The sequence below is a fragment of the Vicugna pacos genome, chromosome 13 (assembly GCF_048564905.1).
Source record: "Vicugna pacos chromosome 13, VicPac4, whole genome shotgun sequence".
Classification (NCBI taxonomy): domain Eukaryota; kingdom Metazoa; phylum Chordata; class Mammalia; order Artiodactyla; family Camelidae; genus Vicugna; species Vicugna pacos.
The window spans coordinates 26,329,367-26,345,817 of record NC_132999.1 but is presented as its reverse complement, the minus strand read 5'-3'; the positions used below and the strand labels follow the sequence as shown (position 1 = coordinate 26,345,817).

The window sequence follows — 16,451 nt, the reverse complement described above, 5'->3', positions numbered from 1 at the left end:
CCCTTAGGGGACCCACACCCCCCTCCTCCCTGAGGAAAACCCCTTTTACAGCACAAAAGCTCTTTAGAACAGCCGGAGATGAGAGCAGGGCCAGAGCCTCGCTCTGCAAACAGGCTTGCAGAGATGAAAGAGCTTCGACGTCAGTATCTACACCTCAGCCACCTAATTCCCCTGCAGAGACATTCCCACGGTGGTGCCCTGAGGGGCGACGCCCCCTCCTCCCACCCACCCGAGACAACCCCCCTCAAACACTCCAAGCTTCCAACTCTTGCCTTAGTTGTTATGAGCTTTTATTTAAAAAGCACATTTAATACAAGTATAGTTTCGCAGATACAAGTTTTCACTTTGTATTCTACAAAAGTCTTTGAATATTATTCTCTTTACAAAAATGGAACCTTACAAAAATACTGACACTTTAATGTTTTTATACAGTTTTCTCTAGTTGCAGTTATTTCTTCCATTGTAAAAACAACGTCTACCACAGAACTACGATATTTTAGTTGATATTAAAACAAAATGAACTCGATGCTCCTTTAAGCAGCTAATGTAAATAACACAGGTCGAAACACAGTTTATAATCATAGTGGATAGAGCTAAAATTGTTTCAGAAATAATATCTTACATAGTTAACTTTGAATGTTTTATACATTATTTATATAATATTTATATATAAAAATCATAGCTTGCTATAAGTTGAAATGAAAGGACGGCTTCTGTAGTAAGGATGTGCATGTGGTTGACCCATGTGGTTACATTTAGCCCTTTGAAAGGTTTGCCTCCAAGATCTGAAAGCATTTCTTCCTTCCTCCGTCCCTCAAAGGTTCAGGAGAGGCAGTCCCTGTCTGCTGCCGGGAGTGGGACCCTGCTTGGAAGGACACTTAGGCACAGAGAATGAGGAACCTGCACAGAGATTTAACCCACATGTTCTGCCCAGCAGAACCTGCCAAGAACTGTCCTGGAGATCAACCCCAAGACCACAGCGCTTTACACGGCTTAGCAAGAGCGGCTCCCACAGAGGCCCCCGACAGCATCGTTATCTGGAAGGGGGGCCCCCTCAGGCGTGAGACCGGCTGCTACCCTGGCTCATTCGGACTTGGAGCAGCCAAAAGGTTGCTTCCTTTTTCATTCTGCCCCCTTCACTCTCCTTCATCTCTTGCATAGAAGGCTGCTTTCCATCAGCCGATGGCGGACCACATCTTTGCTCATCTCCGGACCCTCCCAGGCAATCCCGGTGGGCACACAGCAAGGGTTTCGAGGGAGAAAGCAGTAACCAAAGCACCGTCACTGAGAGTGTGCGGCGCCCGGGTGATTGGTGCACACAGCATCAGCACCCTGGAATCTACGTTTCAGCGTCACAGGACGGCGAGTCAAAAGAAGACACAGGAGGGCCTGTGCCCCCCAGGCTCTTCTGAAATTGTGCTATTTGTGAAATTCATTCGTCCACAGAGTCTCCTGATCACTAAAGTGAGGGACTGTGGTTGCGGCCTACAGGCTGAGGAAGGGAGGGAGGGACGAGGCCTCACGACTGCGAATTTGGATTCAGGATGTGATCACTCAACTGAGCAAACCTGCTCTTATAGTTAAAAAAAAAAAAAAAAGTTCCTGAACCAAAGTCACAGCAGAGAATCGAGTGGTGTGGACAGAGGGACATAAGAGGGGAACCCCTAATGGCTATTTTCTTGATTCAGTGCTATTTCTGGCATCGTGGGCTACAAAGTGAATCTGAGCTCCTCGGGTCACAGGGGTGACCGGCAGACTAGGCGCATCATTTTAGTGTTTGTTGCAGAACTAGCCCGTGTTCACTAGAACATGAACACTTGAACCAACGGCACATCCAGGCTTCCGGCACTTGGTGTTAGCTGGCTGGCTGTTGTTTTCCATACAGGTGAACGCTACCTATTTTGGAAGGCCACAAAGGAAGACTTTTTTTTTTTTTTCTCCTTTAAAAAAAAATCAGTCGGGCAAAAAGTTTTTCCCTACATTCTACTGTCTGATGAGATTGGAGAGCAGCAGCAAAAACTTGCTGTCAGCAGTCACGTTACAGATCGGCCGGGGCGGCGGGCGCGCCTACACCATGTTGTGGTGATTGTTCCTGTCGATGATGTCCACAGGCGACAGGAGCTCCTTCCTGACGGCGGAGGGAGGCAGGGACAGGGTGGCCTTGGTCTTGAAGAGGTCGGACACGAAAAACACCTGGAAGCACAAGGCCAGATATCAGATCACTAACTGGCGTCTGGGCCTTGGGGACAGGCAGAGGCAAAGGGCAGAGCATAGGAGCACGGGTTTTAGGAAAAGGGGCCCCCAAACTGTAGCTCTGTGAATAGGAAAGGACCGTGGAGACCACAGAGTCCAATTCTCTCTTTATTTTTTTGGTGGGGGAAGATAATTAGGTATATATATAAAAAATATATATATATATTTTAATGGAAGTACTGGGGATTGAAACCAGGACCTCGTGCATGCTAAGCATGTGCTCCACCACTGAGCTATACCCTCCCCCAACAGAGTCCAATTCTCATTGTACAGAGAGGGAAACAGAGGCCCAGAGAAGGGCAGTGACATGCTCTGGCTTGCACAGCCGTGGTAAGGGCAGACCTCACTTCCAGGGGCTCTCAGTCCAGTGCTCCATTATCTGCAGGCCCCACTTCCTTATTTCTCAAGGCAAATGAATAGCAGTGAAAGATAAGTTCTCAAACAAAGGAAGCCAGTCATGATTAGTCACCATCATTCGTCCACGACACTTTCCCTTTCCTCACAAAGGAATCTAGGGTGTAACCAGACGAGATCAGCCAATGTGAATTCCTATCAGCAGGAGCGGGAGTGAGGAAGCAGCTGTGACCACGTTTTCCCGAAAGCCCAGTGATGTCGACCATGTGACGGGGGTCAAGGAGCCAGGGGCTCTCGGCGGAGGGGGTCAGCAACTAACCCGGAAGAAAGGTCAACAGAAACCCTCCGATCGCTGCTTCCCAACCTCCTTCCTCCTCCCGAGCACGTGACCTCGCCGGGCCGTTCTTAGACCTGTTAAGAAACATTACGGAACGCGCAAAGGTGTAAGGATGGCTCAGGCGTGGTTCCTGTCTCAATTAGCCTCTGATAAAAGACTCGAGAACTTGATGTGTTACCAGAAGAAAAAAAAACTCACGCTTTGTATTTGGTGGCAAAGTAAACACACAGACATCCACTTGAGCCATTGAGCAACAGGAGTTGTATTAAGTAAGAGGCAACTGTCAGTCACATCATTTAATAGGAAACTTATGGCTGGGTTCTGAAATGGGGACTAACACACTTCAAAGTTCCTATGGCTAACAGCTTTTTGGATGGAAGTGTCTTTGTCCTGCAGATGCTAATGTGATCCCTAATAATGACAGCCCTGTGACTTCATTCTGGACACTTTATAGGCAAGAAGATGAAATTCTTAATAAGACTGCACCAGCACCAAGGCTCTGGCAGCCTGGGCCTGGCCACAGAAAGTTCTTGGATCCATTGCTGAACCAATTTCCACAACGGTCCCTCTGCAGTGATACAGCAATCAGCCAAGTGCAACCAAAACCACAGCGAGAAACTGGTGATGCTGTTACCCCAGGAGAGCGGGGTGACGAGAAGACAAAAGTGAAACAGAGGCTTGCTGCTCATAAAACCCTCTGTACCTTTTGAATTTTGCATCCATGGCATATATTACCTACTCAAGAATTTCCTTATTTTTTTTTTTTGGTTAAAAAGATTTTTTAAAAAGTATAGGTTTCTTTACAATGAACAAGAACGTGATATATTAGCCAAGAAATGTAACGTTTTAGTACTTGTACAGTCTGCGTGCTACTGAACGTACCATCTTGCAAAGGAATAAATTAAGCGTTTTGGTCCCTTTCTTTTCTAAGGAGATGTGAAGAGCGAGAACTGGGGCCCAGAAAGGCTTGTCTCGTAGCCAGAGCAAGCTTACGAACCGGGAGAGAAAAGGCCTGTACCCAACCCCGCCGGGAGGGCCCCACGGGAAAGGGTTTTCAGGTGCCCCCAGTTTAAGGAAATCCTAAGGAACATGATTAAAGTTAAATGCGGAGATCGTTAAACTTTTCAACTCTTCTCTGACAGGTGCAGAGCCAGCGTCCTCACCTCTACCTGGAAATTAACCTTCCTCATCTTCCTTCCCTTTGTCTCTGAGGAAGGAGCTTCTGTCAACCCTTCCAGTGCTGGTTCTCAACCCCACTTCCTGCCTTCAGCCTAGCCACTAGCTCCACCAAAGAAGGGCCCTTACTGATTTCATTTCTCAGAGATCCTTCTCCCAGCCCACATCCCATCTGCTGGGGGCAAACACAGCAGTGGACACCCCCAAACAGACATCCCTCCCTCCAAGATCCTGACACCACCTCCCTCGACTGGCTTCTTTCCCAATTTCATTTCCCGAGCTCACATCCACTACACAGTAGGGCTTCCGTCTCCTAAGTGTGAGATAGGCATGACGTGAAGGTTCAAGGCAAGAACGTACTTGAAAAGAACTAAACCTGTGTCTGGCACTTAGTTCAGTAAAAGGTGTTCCTTTCTGTTACGCTCTGGGCCCCAAGGTGGTGACTGGACTCAGTGAGCCAGGCCCTCCTGTGTCTCCAAAACTTTGCTTATCTATCTGCCTTTCTTCCCAAACAGGAGGCTTCTTAAAGGAGCCCAGCCCCAAACGTTCTACATTGCCCACAGCACTTCGTGCTGAGCCTTGCACAACCAGGGGCTTATAAAATGTTTGCTGGTGAATTTCCACACCTCTCTCTACTGGAAGCATGCATCCCGGCCCTGGGTCTTCTCAGCACAGAGAACTCCCACGGACTTAAGGGGAAACACATCCTCACACGCCCCAGGCACACAGCCCAACAGCAAGATGAGACGTGGCATCTGGTCCAGCAGGAACCAACTTCCCCTTAAGCTGTATTCCTCTTTCCGCGTAGCTTGAGGTTATGCAAACACTTTTTTGGGGATCCTGAAATGCGATCCCGGCAAGACTCAAACAGGGCTCTGTCTTCCCCACGCTTGAACAGCAGAGCGCCACGAGGACTAGGAAACGGGAAAACTTCTTGGCTTGGAGCAGTTCTGTTTCCTGTAGAAGGTGATGTCTGACCGGAAAGAAAACCCAGAAGCCCAGGCTGGGAAGGGTCCCTACAAATTAGGTAGCTGTCCCAGGTCTGCGGGACAAACCTGCTGCCAGCCCACAGCCCCACCGCACAGACCTTCTCAGCCATCTGAGAAGACATCAGGTGTCAGTCTCTCGGCACACACACGAGATCTATGCTCCAGGCGCCACAATGAGCTCCAAGTTATGCAACCCTGAGCACGTGCTTTCAGTTCTCTCTCTCCTATTCTCTGCATTCCATCAATTGCTTCTTTTTAAATTTATTTTTAATTTTTTGATTTTTTTGAATTTTTGAATTTTTGAATTGACGTATAGTTGGTTTACAATGTTGTGTTAGTTTCTCGGGTACAGCATCGTGATTCAGTTATATATATATATATATATATTCCTTTTCATATGCTTTTTCATCCTAGGCTCTTATAAGATATTGAATATAGTTCCCTGTGCTCTACAGTAGGACCTTGTTGTTTATCCATTGCTTTTTTGAAAAAGGCAATCAGTAAACACTTACTGAACACCTGCTCTGTGCCAAGCCCTGGGATTATCATGATGAATATACATAAGACAGAGTTCTTTGCCCTCCAAGAGCTCACGGGGCAATGAGGGAGAGATCTGGGTAGACACACAAGTGCAATCCAGTGTTCCGAGGATTATGATGGAGGGAAGTCGGGGTGCTGAAGCCCAGAGTGTGGCGTCAACTCAGGCTGAAGGGGAGGGGCGAAGGCCTTAGAAGGCTTTCCTCCAGGGAGGTGTACTGGAGCTTAGCTTTGGAGAACAAGCAGGGGTGAGTCAGGTGGTGAATGCCAGGACTGCTGCTCCAGGCGAAGGGCGCGAGGGCGTCCGGCGTGCTGAGGAGCTGTAGGAAGCTCCGTGTAACCGGGGCAGAGCAGTCAGGGAGGCTGGGGAGGACAGGCCGGATGGTGAGAAGCCTCCTGTGACACGTTAAGGAACCCGCAGCCCGTTGTCAAGGCTGAAGCAGGGACGCAGCGTGGTGGGAAGACCTGCATTAAGATCGAGATGTACCTAAGCAACAGGAGTCAGAAAGGCAGCAGAGAGCCCGAAGGCGGGGGTACCGGTCAGGATGCTCCTGCAGAACCTAGGAGAGGACAAGTCCTGTACGACCACTGTGCGGTGAAGACAAAGAAGAGGAGATGCGTTTTGGAAACACTGAGGCCAGAGCCGTGGTTTCTGTACGTGTGCGAGAGGGTAAGTGGGCTGGAGGGGGTAAGGCTTTTCTTCCCAGTTGTGTCTTCAACTCTAGAGATCTTGCACTTGTTCCCATCAAAACTCTTAAAGTTTGGGAAACTTAAAGTTTACTAGGGAAAAGGATGCCAGCTCTGCTCTCCTCTGCCTGCTAACATTCTGGCTCTTTCTGATAGCGGCTTGGGGAGGTGGTTCTGACTGTCTCCTGAGTCAGAAGAGAAGGCTAGTCTGTGACCTGATTTATCCAAGCACTCGGGACCACGTAGCCCTTCCATCAAGAGCAGAATGACAAACAAATGAGGCTGAGGGAATCCCGTTTGTGGGCACGAGGAGGTAAGACGTGCACAGGAGTCTCCCTGAAAACGGCGACTTGCTATTATCGGGCCACTGGATCACCGAGTCCCCCTCCCCATCCTACACCTGCAACCCTGGTGACAAGCTTTGCTCTGGGAAGTAGGACAGCCTTGTCTTCCAATCCAGGTCTTGCCATTTTCAGCAGAATACCTAAACGAGGGATGCAACACCTACCTCAGAGGTTTACTCTAAGGATGATATGATGTAACAAAAGTTACATTTATTAACTATGTGTATTATTAAGTGTGGCTTGTTAAAAAACAGAGCCATTATCACTGGCTTGAGTGTTCAGAGCCTTTCCTACATCAAGTCATTTCTCTTTCCCTACCCCTTGGGTGGGAAGAAAAGAAACAAGAGAAGGAACTAGAAAAAAGGAAGAGAAGAGAGGGGAAAACAGAAATGACTGAGACTACGAACAAATAGGTGAAAGCCTGTAAGATTCAGGCCAGCCGTGAAGACCACATGAGACAGGAGTTTTCCACAGGCAGACAGGATCTGCTCTCAAAGTCCTACCAATTCTGGGGCTATTTTGGGGAATGAATCTGCACAATCAAAAAGGAGGATGCTTCTGACGTCTTGTCCCCGGCTCCAGAGATGCCAGTGCCCAGAGCACACACAGCCCAGCCCTGCGGGGTACTGCCTAGCTCACCCATAACCAAGCTGGCCAGAGAGAAGTCTGGCTGGCAGCCAGGTTTCCACCCCCATCGCTGAGAATCGCTGAGTCAGCCAATCCTGAGGGTCATTCTGTTAAGGGCAGACTATAGCAACAAAGTTGTCCTTTAAATGTTTCTGGAGTCCCTGAATGTTTCAACCCCTGGGAGTGTGTAAGAGGACTCCTTAGAGACAGGAATCACATGAAGATTTTGATAAGCCCCCGTTGACCTTAGATGCCAGATAAATATAAGAGTGGAAAGATTTGAGAATCTCAGAATCAGAAGAAAACAGAGTTGTCTATTCCAGTATTTCTCCAAGTGTAATCCTCAGACCATCTATTTTAGAATCAGCAGGGTGCTTCTTGAAAAAGCAGACTCCTGGGCCCACCCGAACCTCCTGGAAGGGTGGCCTGGAATCTGCATTGAACAAACGCTCGTGGTGTCTCTTATGCAGACTAAAGCGAGGAGGGCATTCAGGGGAGAGTCCATGGAGATGAACAGATGGGCGCAAACCTGAGGCCTGCCATTGCAATGGCTGTGTCTTAGACACCCTGTAATGTCTGAGGGCAGCTCCTGCATCTGCACCCTGGGCTCCAGGAGCCCTTCCTCGAGATGCTCTTAACTGCTCCCTTCGGGACCCATGCTGAGCTTCTAAGGGCCTTCGTCTTAGCACTAGGGCTACGCTTTAGCGCAGTCATAATGCTCTGCATGCTGTGTCACGGTTCCTCTGTAGACAACAAGCTACTCAGAGCTCAGCAAGCGTGGCCTGCAGCAAACCTAGCTCAGCCTCCCTGTGAGGACAGAGCCACGAGCCGCCCCTGTTGCACACACCCCGTGCCTGGGCCTGGGGATGTCCTTTGGGCATCCTGTTCTACCATCATTAACAATCTCATCCATTAAGGAATAATTTTTGTTCCCTTGGGACCTGACTCACCCTTATGCCTTAGAAGGAAAAGCCATCTTTGGCAGCTCCATCTTTTGTCTAAAAGGGAGTCAGACCTGATTGCAGTCATTGCTTTTTGACCTCAACAAAGGCCTTTCGGTGACTTTCTGGCACTGGGAACTGGCCAGCATCTGCACTGAGTAATTTCCTGGTGTATCTGAGAGGGAAACTGATGAGATGGAAAGTGTCACACTAGGAGTCAGGCAGCAGGATCTAGTCCCCAAATTGCTACTACTGTGTGACCAAGGCTAAGTCACACCCTTGTCTAGGCTTGCATTTATGCAAAATGGAGAGATTTATGATTTCAGATGATGGGTCTGCCCGGCATTTGTGTGCTAATGTTCTTAACAAATCTACCTTCCCATAGTTTCTATAAGGCTTCCACAGAGGAATGCAGGTGAAAACGCTTCCTACCTATGAAGGGCTCTTCACATCCTTCCTCAGTTACCATCATCACACGTGCCAAGCATGATGCATCTTTCATTCACTGAGTCCTCAATCGAAAGATCAGACCCTATGAGCCCCACGTCGTAGAAGGGGAGAAGGGGGCTGAAAAGCAGTGACATGCCCAGTACGCCTAAGCGGCAGGAGCGCACCTCCCCTTTCTGAGTCTCTGCCCTGCCATCCACCCCATTCATCTCAGCAGGGGAAGGAGAAAGGCGGTTTTTGAAGAACTCTGCAAATTGTCATCATCTACTGTGGGGCTAAAGTGGAGCCCTGCCTTTGCTTCCTTCTCCCTCCCACGTCCACGTTCCTGGTACCCCTGCCCACCTGAGTGTCAGCGGCCAGGATGGCAAGGTCAGCCCCAGGGCTTCTGGGCAGAGAGAGAGGCTTTGGCGGGGCCAGAAGAGATTCGAGAGGTCGTTTCACCCCTTCCCCTGTGTCCAGGCGGTGGTGGAATAAATCCAATGGGACTAGATGGGAATCTCCAATTACAGAAGGAGACTTCACAAATTCACGGCACAGACCACACATGTTTGGAGCTGACTCTTCTAGTCCTTTGAGATAGAATCAAGAGAGCCGGCTGGTTCCTACTCTGCCGCTGTGTGTCCCTTGGATGTGTTCCACCCTCTCTCTGCACCCCAGTTTCCTCTCTGGGGGGCTGTCATCACTGAACCCTTCTTCCATTCACATTCTCGCTGGTCTCCTTTTCCCAAGGTCACCTCACTGGGGCAGAGACAAAGGACACCCTCGCCCTTCCCTACATCCTGGAGGAAGACAGCAACACACAAAAGGGCGGCTGCTGGCGGAGCCACACCCCCGGCCAGAGGAAAACCAGGAAAGACTCCGCCGGGTGTTTATGAATTTCACCAGCAGCTGCTTCCTCTGCTGCACCCACAGTGATGGCGGCTTGGCCCTGCCCTGACCCCTCCCAGGGCCCCGTAATTTGCCATCTGTTGGAGGGTCAGGGAGGAGGTGGCCAGATAGGCAAGTTGTCACCAGACAGGAAATGAACCGATGTCTGCCGCTTCATCCAAGCCCCTGGGATACTCCAGGGGTGGGTAGGGTGAGCCCAGCTGTAGAGTTCACATCTAGGGAGGGGTGACTGTACGTGTGTGTGTGTTGGTGTGGGGGGTACATGGGACAGGGACTGAGAGGGTCAGCAAGTGCCTGTGTTTGCATTGGCCTGTCTGTCTGTGTATGTTGGCAGTTCTGAGCGCTGGTGGCAGAGGATGGATGTCTGTGACTGGGTACGATTGGGTCTGTCCATGTGCCTCTGGGTCTCTCTGCCTCTGTCCTGTGCACCTCCACCCACAAGCATGAAGGTGTACATCAGGGTGCAGGTCTATCTGACCTTGCATGTCCTCATCACTATGCTGAGTCCATGATGTCACGTGGGGTTTTTTTTTCTGTTCTCTGGAAAGGGTTCAGCCAGCAAGGGGGAGGGAGCTGAACCCGCTCCCGTCTGGCATGTGATTTCTGTCTAGACACGTCTGCTTGCTGTGACGGGACTTACCCCCAACCGGCCCGGGTAAAAGTGCTTGGCTACCGCAGCCCGCTGCCCAAGGCTCCACAGTGGCCGCCGTGACATTCTAGAGTGATGCACTGTACCCCGCGGAGACGTAAAGACATGTCATGATCCCCAAATAGAGGCCACCTTCATGGGCCCTGCGGGGAGACAGCTCCATCTGAGAAGGCAGGTCCAGCTCAGTTACTACGAAGGTGGCTGTGCACAGAATCTGGGGAGAAGGTCACAGAGCTCCACGGCCGTCAAGGTCAATTCACAGATGGGGAAACTAGGCTCAGGGGCAGGGGTCACGCCTCAGGGCACAAGTTCATTCATCACTCACCCTTTACCCAGTGCTTAGCAAGCACCAGCTATGTGTCAGTCACTGCGCCAGACACTTAGAACCAACAGGCAGAAGGTTAGGCCACGGATTCTGCCACTAAGGCACCCACAGTCAAGCTGGGGAGACAGACATTTGAACAGGGAATTAAGAGAGAATCAGGCTGAATCGTATGGCAGGGAAAAACATGCAAAGGGCCCTGGGAGCACTAGGAGAAAGCTAGACACTCTGTCTTCAGAAAAGACAGAAAGGAAGGTGTAGGAGACTAAACAATGCCCCCCCCACCAAGGTGCCCAAGTCCTAATTCCCAGGACCTGCGAATACAGTGACCCCACACGGCAAAATGGACTTTGCAGGTGTGATTAAGTTAAAGCTCTAGAGATGGGGGCGATTACCCTGGATTATCCAGGTGGGCCCAGTGTCATCACAAGGATCCCCATAAGAGGAGGGCAGGAGAGTCAGGATCACAGAAGGAGACGTGACAATGGACACGGAGGCCAGAGAGAGCGAAAGAGAGAGATGAAGATGCTATGCCGCTGGTTTCAAAGATGGAGGAAGGGGCCACGAACCACAGGATGCAGGCAGCCTCCAGGAGCTGGAAAAGTCAAGGAAACAGAGCCTCCCTCGAGCCAGCAGAAGGCATGCAGCCCTGCCAACACCTCAGTGTTAGCCTCATGAGACCCATTTTGGAATTCAGAACTCAAGAACTGTAGGAAAATAACTCCGTGTTGTTTTAAGCCACTACATTTGTGATAACTCATTGCAGCAGCAACATGAGAAACTAAGCTGCATCAGAGATGGGGTGACACTGGGACTGCTCCATCAAAAGGGGACAGCTGTCCAAGATAGGAGCTCAGGATGCTGGGAAATCTTGAGAAGTCTGGTGCACCTGGAGGGGAGGGGGTGAGAGGAGCAGGAGACGAGGCCTTACAGAGCCTTGGGTGTTGCAGAGCTGGCTCTGAGCTGGACCACCAGGGGTCAACCCTGTGCCCTCTACCCTCTCCTGTTACTGCATCCCTCTCAGTCCTGAGGACAAGAATGGGGAAAGAGTCTATGCAGGATTTTCGGGGGTAAATGATCTATCTAAAGTGCTTAACATAGTAGCTGGCACACTGAGTTCTCAATCCTCGTGAGCAAATATGATTTCCCTGTTGATGGGGAGTCCATCAGAGCTTGGCTTAGGGGGGTATCAGGCAGACTGGGAAATGGATTCTGGGGTCCTTGGCCCCCTGTGCCATGGCCTTGTACCTTACTGCCTCGTCCTGGTCCTCCTAACCAACTTTAGGTGATGCCCCGGGTTAAGATCCATTCAAAACAGCCACATTCACGGTGAGGAGAAGAGAACTTGACTTTGCCCGGGATTCACCGGGACAGCCTTGATGCTTGGGAGAAAGTTCTGCTACGAGACACGGCAGAGACTGCAGGCTCCCGCCTGGGCTGCAAGAGCTACACAGCACAACTCTAGGAAAGCACCGAGGACGCTACAAAACCCGGGGGGCAGACACCTTTCATCCGCCCCACCGTCACCTTCCCCAGGCACACAGCATCCTCAGATGGCCTCGTGGGTCACCAGAACCACTTCTGGCTCTGAGCTTTGCTTCTGCCTTCCTCACGCTCACAACCAGGGTGACCGGTCTCATGATGGGCAGTGACTCAGCGCCTGCTTTCCCCGGGCTGAGCATCCTCAAGCCCTTAGATTGACTCCAGTTTCCTGCCCTGGCTTCTCAGAAACGCCTCACTCAGTGCCGGGATTCCGAGCCAGTCAGGACCAGGAGTAACTGTGGACCAGGCTGGGAGTCAGGCATTTGGAGAAAAATGAGAAATAAGATGGAGTTCCCTACCCTCATGTGTCTAGAGCCAAGTGGGCAAAAGACAGGGAAAGGCCTTTATTGCCCCTTTCCAAAACATCTTTACATGGTAAAACAGGCTTTCAAACTTAAAGCCATGACTGGATCAGCCCAGAGGGTTGGGAAGGTCCCTGATACCCTGGAATTACGCCCTTTAAGTAGCTGTCTACACTGCTTACGCCCCGCGTAATTCTGGCTGCTGTAGCTCCGTGACCACACCACCTTGCCAAGGGCAGAGGGCAATGCTTCGGAGTCAGCGAGCAATCCGGAGTGAGCGAGCATCCTGGCAGCAGCTGTCGACTCACTCCGACCTTTGATGACTTAAGTCATCTCTCTCAGCCTCAGTTGCCCGATCTGTAAAATGGCTATAGTACGAGGGCTTCGTGGGCCTAAAAGGAGCCAATGAGTAGAGGATCTCGAACAGAGCCAGCCAGGAGTAGGCACTTTACAAACAGTAGGAGCAAGAGCTAAACAGGATAAAAGTCAGACCCTCATTTCCCTTCTCGAAAATAAACCCTGGTCCTCCCGGACGCTCTGTCTCACTGTGCGGAGCCAGTGCTCTATAAAAGACAGGCAGGCTATGAGGGACACCCCCTTCCCCACCACCTTTCAATTTTTTTAATTGGAGGTGCAGGAGACTCTAATTAGGGCGGTGGCGCCGAGAAGGAAACACCACCGCAGGCCCCCGGGGACCGACCTCCTGCCTAGAGCGAAGCTCAGAGGCCACAGTCAGCAAAGGGTTACCCTGCCCTGCAAACACCCACCCCCGCTGTCACTTCACATTTAAGGGCCAGGCCTCGGAGAACAAGCTGGTCAGGGACAGCTGCTCTCATTAATGGTTTGTTCCCCAATCTCTTTCCCTTCTGGCTCTGAGAAAGAAAAGAAAGGAAAGAAAGAAAGGAAGGAAAGAAGGAAGGAAGGAAGGAAGGAAGGAAGGAAGGAAGGAAGGAAGGAAGGAAGGAAGAAAGAAAGAAAGAAAGAAAGAAAGAAAGAAGAAAGAAAGAAAGGAAGGAAGGAAGGAAGGAAGGAAGGAAGGAAGAAAGGAAAGGAAAGAAAGAAAGGAAAGGAAAGAAGGAAAGGAAAGGAAAGAAGGAAAGGAAGAAAGGAAGGAAGAAAGAAAGAAAGAAAGGAAGGAAGGAAGGAAGGGAGAAAGAGAGAAAGAGAGAAAGAGAGAGAAAGAAAGAAAGAAAGAAAGAAAGGAAGGAAGGAAGGAAGGAAGAAAGAAAGAAAGAGAGAGAGAGAGAGAAAGAGAGAAAGAAAGAAAGAGAGAAAGAAAGAAAGGGAAAGAAAGAAAGAAAGGGAAAGAAAGAAAGAAAGAAAGAAAGAAAGAAAGAAAGAAAGAAAGAAAGAAAGAAAGGAAGGAAGGAAGGAAGAAAGAAAGAAAGGAAAGGAAAGAAAGAAAGGAAAGGAAAGAAGGAAAGGAAAGGAAAGAAGGAAAGGAAGAAAGGAAGAAAGAAAGAAAGGAAGGAAGGAAGGAAGGGAGAAAGAGAGAAAGAGAGAAAGAAAGAAAGGAAGAAAGAAAGGAAGGAAGAAAGGAAGAAAGGAAGAAAGAAATGAATAAAGCCTTCAAAACAGCCAGTCCCTTCGGCCAGGGCTCCCAGGACAAGGTTGGCAGGCAGAGTCAGGCCCTTTGGGAGCGAGGGCTGTCCCTTTTCTTTTTTTCTTTTTCTTTTTTTTTTTTTTTGAGGGAGGGAGTAATTAGGTTTGTTTGTTTGTTTGTTTGTTTAATGGCGGCACTGGGGATTGAACCCAGGACCTCGTGCTAAACACGCACTCTACCGCTGAGCGGTACCCTCACCCCGAGAGCTGTCCCTTATCCATATCTCTGCCTTCAAGAGAATGTTCCCAAGAAAGGGTAGATCAACTCACAGATTCTAGGTTTTTGTAGATTAAGCACGCATTTACTCACTCTGAGCTAGAATCCCTGAGAGGCCTTGGCGAGACAGGGAGAAAAACATACATGTTAACTCAGGTCCTTGTCCGTGAGGAACAGTCTAAAGGGAGACACAGCGACAACTTCCACACGGGGCGATAAATGCAGAGGAGCAGGGAGGTTATTGCAGGGAGACACGAGGCTGCAGCCGCGCTGAGAAACCAGGCAAGGACAAGGGGCGCTGGTCGAGGGCTCTATTTCCCGATTCCTACCGTGAATGAGCAAGGGTGAAACCAACAGGCGTGGCTCCGACATCCAGCCCAGTCCTGCGTTCTGGGATTCCTGCTGGACCGGAGTGAGCACCGCTGAGCAGAGCCCAGGAAGGCACGTCAGAGCGGGTGCTCAGTCCTGTTTGCTGAATAAGACCCTCAAAACTTTGAGCATGAAATCTAATGTTGCACAGGTTTAAAAGAAAAAGAAAGTCTCTCTTTTTGACTCTTAAAAACTTTGAGCAGGCAAGAAAAGCAGAGATTCCCGAGGAGGTGGAGGCTCAGAGGTGGAACGCCTCCTCCCACCCTCACTGGGAGTCAGCGGGGAAGGATGTGAGGGGGGAACCTCGTCATCTGAGGCAATCAGAATGTGGTCCATCCAAGGTCATTCTCTAGGAAGTTCTATGACTTGATGGACAAGGCCCTCAGGCTAGGAGAGGGCTGAGCCTTCACCAAACTCGCTCTTCCCTAGCCAACACCTAGTTTAGGGCCTAACCAAGGTCACAATGGGAAGGGTAGAAATTTTCCAAGAAGCTGGGAAGTTCTGAATAATAGGCGATCACCAAAGCAGCACATGAGCACGGATGAGTCAGACACTTAAACTCTTGACATGTGACCTGGGGCAAGTTCCTTCCCCTCCTGAACCCTAAATGTCCACATCAGTAGAGTGAGTAAGTTGGACGGTATCTCAGATCTCTTGCAACTCCGAGCACACACCTTCGAAGCTGATGGAGGAGAGGATTCCCAGACTCTGTTGGATTAAAACTCCCAGGCTGGAAAGAAGTAGGAATTATTCTCATTTCACAGAAGGGGTCCTGAGGCAGGGTGGCTCTTCAGACACCAACAGAGAAGGGGATTGTGAGCTCCCTCAGCTTTGGTCCCCGAGCTGGAAACATTTAACAAGCGAGCCATCCAGAGCCCTGCTTGCGTCCCGAGGATAAGAGGCTACTTACTATGCAGCAGGCCACCAGGGCGCCTTGAGCAAATCCCGCCAGGACGTCACTGGGATGGTGCTTGTGGTCGGACACTCGGGACAGTCCCGTGTAAAAGGCCATCATGATCAGGGTGAACTGCAGGAGGGGCCGGAGCAGGCGGGCACCTCGCCAGGTGAAGCGGGCCTGCAGGTACAGCTGGAGCAAGGAGAGACAGAGAACAGACACCGAGTGACTGGCCGTTCACCTGCATTCTAACACCAGGTGGACACACAGGTGTTCTCATCTGGACCTTGGGTGCCAAGCTATAGAAAGAGCATACAATTGGACTTGACCTCAAGCCCCTTTTTTAAAAATAAGAAAAATGGAGCTTCTCTAGGAAGAGGATCACCTTTTATCATCTTTTTGATTCAAACCTTTTAGAGAATAGTAATCAGAGTTCGTAAACCTTTCTTTTTTACAACCGATGACAACTCATTCAATGCATTTGTGTGTTTTTCTGGAGATGATGGCTGTCCAGTCCCCACCACTCAGGACTGTCATGGGAATACCCGCATGGTGATCAGGGGAGGGTGTCATGACAGTCACAAGGGGATGCTTGTGCTTCAAAAGAAAGCAACTCTGTCAAAGGACAAGTTTCTAAGTCAGCACTTGGAACTGCAGATTTTGCATCAGAATATGAGGAAACACATACAGCAACCAGACAGTGAGCTTTCAAAGAGAGGTGGACAGACACTGGATGGGGTGGGGTTGAAGAGCAACCTGAAGAAAAATGGAAGAAAAAACAAAAAAACACCTCCGGCCGAGGCACAGAAGTTGAAATGACGTCAACTGGGCATTGTCCCTTGGAGTTATCTTGCTGCAGTTTCCGCTCTAACCTCTGGGCACAACCTACTTCTCAGGGTTCCTGTGGGAACTTGGGAAACGAGGAGGAAGAGGCAGCGGGACGCAGGGAACTTCCGACTACAAATCAAAGCAA

General features: G+C 50.1%; 1 protein-coding gene across 1 annotated transcript in view; it reads right to left on the bottom strand.

Annotated features, from left to right (window-relative positions):
• Positions 1 to 273: 273 nt before the first annotated feature.
• PLPP3 (phospholipid phosphatase 3) overlaps positions 274 to 16,451 on the bottom strand; it is an 82,961-nt gene continuing 66,783 nt past the window's right edge. The window contains exons 5-6 of the mRNA XM_006200532.4: positions 15,494 to 15,670; positions 274 to 2,193 (exon numbers count right to left, since the gene is read on the bottom strand). Of these exons, the coding sequence (XP_006200594.1) occupies positions 2,068 to 2,193; positions 15,494 to 15,670 (303 nt within the window). The 3' untranslated portion in view covers positions 274 to 2,067. The remainder of the gene's footprint in view (positions 2,194 to 15,493; positions 15,671 to 16,451) is intronic.